At 31.2% G+C, this 6000-nt stretch overlaps 1 protein-coding gene across 1 annotated transcript in view; it reads right to left on the bottom strand.

Moving 5' to 3' along the window:
- Nucleotides 1–301: 301 nt before the first annotated feature.
- DGKB (diacylglycerol kinase beta) overlaps nt 302–6000 on the bottom strand; it is a 332776-nt gene continuing 327077 nt past the window's right edge. The window contains exon 23 of the mRNA XM_058182793.1: nt 302–3486. Within this exon, the coding sequence (XP_058038776.1) occupies nt 3391–3486 (96 nt within the window). The 3' untranslated portion in view covers nt 302–3390. The remainder of the gene's footprint in view (nt 3487–6000) is intronic.

Raw genomic sequence — 6000 nt, 5'->3', positions numbered from 1 at the left:
GCACTCAGTAAATATTGAATTTTGCTAGTCTACCGTCAACACAGGTGTTGTTTTTTCTGTAAATATCAAAACACTGTGGTTCCTGCTTACACTTTTATATGAATCACTCCTGCAAAGCTTCCCAAGGTGTCTTTTTAGCAAACTGCAAGAGCATATGTCAAATGCTTAAGTCACACAAAGATTTGGTACAAGAAAAAAATATATCTTTTGACATTTTTTGGAAAAATAAATTGACAAAATATGTTGAAAATCATGCACCAAACTATATCATTAAGAGAAAATATTTATTATGGTAGCTAAATATTTATTGTGGTTGCTATAATTTCATAAATGTACATACACATTATGTGATACTAAATGAGATATATTTACCTTAGAAGCATAATAGATAAGCATTGTATTAAATGTAGTGGACATTTTCACGTAGCTCATAAGAGAATGATAATACTTTCACTATTATGCATGTAACATAGTTGTTAACATCACAGTATCCATGGTTGTTAAACTCTACAGCCTTACGTTTGGTGACTAGTATCTTATTTCTCAACTTGAATGCCATATTAATTGGTATTCTGCTAATGTTTACTGAGTATTAAGAATATTTTCATGTTCCTGTCATAACCAATAATGGCTTCTCTAGATTTATCTTCAATTACATACAGACAAAATCAATCAAATTCTGTAACATGTGCATATGTACCACATTGTGCATTACATGTGAATACTTTTTACATTTCATATAGATGAATGAATCAACTTGAAAAGACATTTGACTGATAACTAGCAATATATGGTATAGATTAATAATGATATTAATAATCCATGCATTTTAAACATTTTTTTATAGTAGCAAGCTTGAGAAAAAGAAGAGATACAACAATACAAATCAAGCAATTCTCAACTAAGAGAAAAATAAATCACAAAGTGTTTCTCCCATGCTTACCTGACATTTGGAATATAACTCTGAAATAGACCTATCTCTTAAATCTGTCTATTCTGATTAAGTCTAGATTCAATCCAAAGACTTTTGCTGTACATATAAAATATTAGCAATGCTAAAGCAAAGAGGGGCTTCACCAGGAGGGAGTACTATTAAGGTCACACAAAGTGTATTGCAGCCTTGAAGCAATTAAATGCATTTTTATGAGGCCATAAAAGAGAAAGAACAACCTCAGTAGAAATTATTGGATTCACATAATTTTCATGTTGTTCAATTGTGTAAGTATGTTAAATCTCAATACTGCAGTACTAACTTTTTCAAATGCAAGGCAGAATCTTCCATGATGGCCTGTTCACAACCCTTCAATTAAAAACAAGCATCCCAATTCTTGCAAGATTTTAGCAATCTCCTAAGAGAATTCTAAAATCTTAATACATTTAAGGGTCTGGCATGATATCTCATGTCAGAATATAAAACCTAATAAGGTTTGGAGAACTTGTAAAAAGATTGCCCATTATTTAATATACAAAAGAATAGCAAAAATAATTTTCTGTATCTCAGCATTTTGACCTGCTTTCTGCCGCAATTGATCTTAAATTTACTGTGCATATTACACAGTATTTCTATACCATTTAGAGTTCTAGAAAAATGGGTTTTAAAATTTATGAATAATTCCCAAAGATATAAAAGGCTGCAAACAGTCACTCCCTATTATGTATATGAAAACTGAGATAAAGGGAGAACTGAGCTTCCACAATCTTCTTTTACTTCTTTAGAACCCTTAAGAATTAAAATGGGCTTAAGAGTTTTCCAAATCCTGTATTTCCACTGGGTCTCTTGTATTCTTGTGAAAGGTAGACACTTAGAAGATGTATTATTCTAAGGTGAATAAAATAGTAAATTCCTCAAGACTAGGCTTGAAGGTCCCAGGAAACCAGCTGAATTTTAAGATGGGTCCCCTGTTGTAATGTGGTTGATATTACTCTTTCCATTTGTGGCTTTGCTCTTACTACTTCCATCAAAACAATGAAAGCAGCATCAGGACTTAAACTCTGTCCCACAAGGACATATACAGAATAGAACAAGGGCTTGCATCAATTACACAAGCTGCTGCTGGATATAGTGAAGCTCTTGAGTGAATGATTTGTTACTTTATACTACATAAAATGCCACAATAAATATGTTCTATCCACATATTAATACTCTTATATCTAAGATGACCTAGTAATCTTTCACTGATGAGATTTAAATAATTACACAAAGTTATGAACCTCTATGGATATTAGTCGTGAATTTCAGTCCCTGTTCTTCCATAGTTACTTCCATATGCTTAATGTAAGTATGAGATTGGAAAAATGAAGCTTAGCCAGAAAATGGATTATTTATCCATTGATCTAATTCCTCATATACTTACTATATTGATTGATGGAAAGAGAAATGTTGTTTATTAGGCATGTTATTTGCTTATTTTTAACTGTATCTGGTGCAGTGGAGAATGTTTAAAACGGAGATCAAAAGATCAAACATTACTAGCTAATTTTTGATTATTCCATTTATAGAATATAATGAGATGTGACTGTGGCAATTATTTGAAAACACAGGAATCAGATAATTATATTTACTGGAGAGACAAAAATGGCTTGAATCAGATTTAACCAGTGCTAGAAAAAATTGGGGTTGCTTCCATAATGTGTGAAACAGCTCATTATTTCAGAAAAAAGTTAGCAAAATTTATTTAAATTCTACTCTTATGCCTACATATTGGTGGAAATGTTTATAAATGTGATAACAATGTGAAATGTAAACAACATAATCCTAAACATTCTTGAAAGTTAATCCCCATATAGATAATGGAATGCATTATCTGTTAAATATGTTTCTGAGTGAAGCTAAACACAAAAAAATAAATGAATCTTTCATATTTCAGTCTTGAAATGAATTGGATCCACACTAATCTGGACTATTTCTATTTAAGAGAGACAACTGGTGAAGTGTTATTTATTGGTATACAGTAAGTAGTAAGGCTATAACAAATCTCTCTATATTTTCCTCAGTAAAGGTCTAAAGAGGTCCAAGGAATTAAATATCTCATCTAAAAACTGAAGCAAGCAGGTTGAGGATCATATTGTATGAAAATCTCATTTCTAACAGTGTTGCAATTCCTCCTCCCCCGTCCATAGCATATTTATACTGTAAATTAGTGACTGTAATGCATGCAACAAAAATATGTTTTATCAGTTTATGTAAACATTAGCTTTCTTCATGCAAAATGCCTACAAAACTGTGGCAACAAATTATTCTAATAGCATCATTTTACATTAGCTCTGTCACAGCAACTGTTATTCCTGCTTCTATGATTATGCAGTAGATAATATTTTAAAAACCCTTGAAAGATTTCCAGTCTACATCCCTGTTCATTTCATTTTGTAGAGTTTGAACTACTCTTCGCTTTAGTTCCTTGTTCTTTTAATGATGGAAGAGAAGAGCCCAGTTTTTGGAGGAGGCCCCATCAGAACTGGAGCTTGATTCTTGTGAGTAATTTTTATCTGAAAAAAAAACACCAGTTATAATTATATCACTTGTCAATTGTAGGCTTTCCTTTCCTAACTTTTAAACATGTTCTAATAGAATACAGGGCAGGTGAATACAAGTTTTAGAAGCTGATAATTGATAATATACCATTATTCAAATGAAAGATTAGCCTAATCATATCAACTGAATTAAAGTCACTATCTCATCCTCCTAGTATCTACTTACATTTGTTTTAGAATATTTTAAAGTCACAGTATCATGAAATAAAAGAAAACACATAAAACACAGTAATAACAAGATCACATAAAATATACCTTTTTCATAGAATAGCAGGTAGTATTTGGTAGGTAAAAAGCATTTTGGGGAAAAATAAGCCACAGTATTCCCCACATATAGTAGTCATCCCCCCAACTTGGAATCTTATTTGTAATATAACATTCTAATTATATAGGAAACTGTTCCGATCTATAGAATAAAACAGAATTCAATATACATTGGATCCAAGCGATTATAAATGACATAGAGGAAGTATAGTTGCGCTTGCAACTATATACACACTCAGAGTTGGATATGAATCTCAATACAGCAATTAGTCCATGTTCCACATTTAACCTCCCTTTGATTAGGATATTTCTCACAAAAGTGGTCTGTTCTATCCCTTGTTTGACAAAAATAAAAAAAAGTAGAAACTGGTTCTATTCTGTTTTGCTCTTGCAGGATTAAGATAATAATGATGTTGTATCCATTATGTATAAAAAATTGGCACTCAATTGTATCACAATTTCTTATTTATACTTCTGGGTTCATTGTGCTTAACATGAACTTCCATGCTTAATTTGAAAATAACCACTAGGACTTGAAGTCAAAGTCTAGCATGTTAAAAAGGTCAAAAATGATTAAGTAGCATTCTAATTTGTTAATTAATTGGTAATAAAATCAAATCAAATATGAAAAGCCTGTTTAAAACCCTATGAAAGATTACTTCATAACTACCTATTTTGATTTCTTTGATATAAAACCAGAAATCACCTTAAATGAGACAACCCTCGTGTAGATTATATCTCCAATTTTCTCTAATTCAAGTCTAAATTAGAGAAGACATTTTATGAATGTATGCTATGCTCAAAGCTAATTGAAAGCAATTATCAAAGTGGCATTTTGTCTGTGACTTTAAGATACATTGTAAGATAATAAATGATTCTCATTATGTAATAAAAAGGTCACATCTTGCCTTTGGGCCAGTGCGGCTTACAGTTTTTCAAAAGCTATTTGAGACATTTTCTTTAGTGAACTACTGCTAATACAAGAGCTATCACTTATTAAATATCAGTTGTCATCTACACAGCACCCCCATCACAGATAAGTATTTCTTTGAAAAAGAAACACCGACTCATTAAAACTGGCAAAAATATATCTCTTAAAGTGCATACCTGACATTTTCAAGCTAAAATGAATATCCTTCACTTGTCATTCACTAATAGCAATGAAACAAAAAGTACACTAAGAGGAGAGGCTCATTAAAACAGAGAAAAGACTATTTCTTGGATGAAAATTTGCTATCAGAGATGCGCGCGTGCGCGCGCACACACACACACACACACACACACACACACACACACACACTCACATACTTTATTATTTCCCAAACTAACTTATATAGAACATACATGGATTTCTATGTTTAATAAATGATCAATTTTAATTTCTCTTTTATTTTCCTAATTTTTCACTTTTTTAATCCAACTGTAGCTTTTTAAGAAATGTTCATGAAAAATGGTGTCGATTTTCCTATGTATTTCTCCTAAAATTGCATTTAAGTATCCATTTTGACCAAAAAAATAATTATTATTATTTTGTACAACGCTTGTTAATATACTTTCACTGGTGTAGATGTTCTCTGCACATTGTTTAAATATATATATTTTTTGGCATACAATATTCATTCAATATTCTTGAAAGTAAACATTCAAAATGAACTATTCCAGTTCAATATTCTGATACGGGGTATATAAACTTTTCAGGCTGTGACGAGAATTATTTAAATGAAAAAACAAAGTCACTTCTTTTCCCCAATCCAGTAAAAAAATTGAAAGGAGGATTATGGTTAACAGTTCTTCCTACAAGCCTGGTAAGACAAACTTCATGTATATGAGAAATATGAAATATGAGAACTGATGCTTATGTGAATATGTACCATTATGTTTGATGTAGGTATATTTAGATACTGATCATATCTTAAAACTCCAACTACCTGTATATATTTTAAAGCATGAGGGAGCTCATCCATTAACTGCCTAATTTATAGGACAATATATATGAAACGGCATCTCTGTAGCTCTCCCCTTATATTGTGGAATGAATTCTATATTGAGAAATTCATAATTCACATATCCAAACCAGCATTCTATCAGTAATGCAAATGTAATGCAAAACCTATTTTAGATCCAATGACTTCCGCAATTTCCTTTTTCAAATGCTTGGAAGTTTTCACTTTCTTAGTTTCTCTTCAAATTATAGATCAAGAGATT

The sequence above is a fragment of the Ahaetulla prasina genome, chromosome 4, assembly GCF_028640845.1.
Source record: "Ahaetulla prasina isolate Xishuangbanna chromosome 4, ASM2864084v1, whole genome shotgun sequence".
Taxonomy (NCBI): domain Eukaryota; kingdom Metazoa; phylum Chordata; class Lepidosauria; order Squamata; family Colubridae; genus Ahaetulla; species Ahaetulla prasina.
This window is presented reverse-complemented; position numbering and strand designations above follow the sequence as displayed.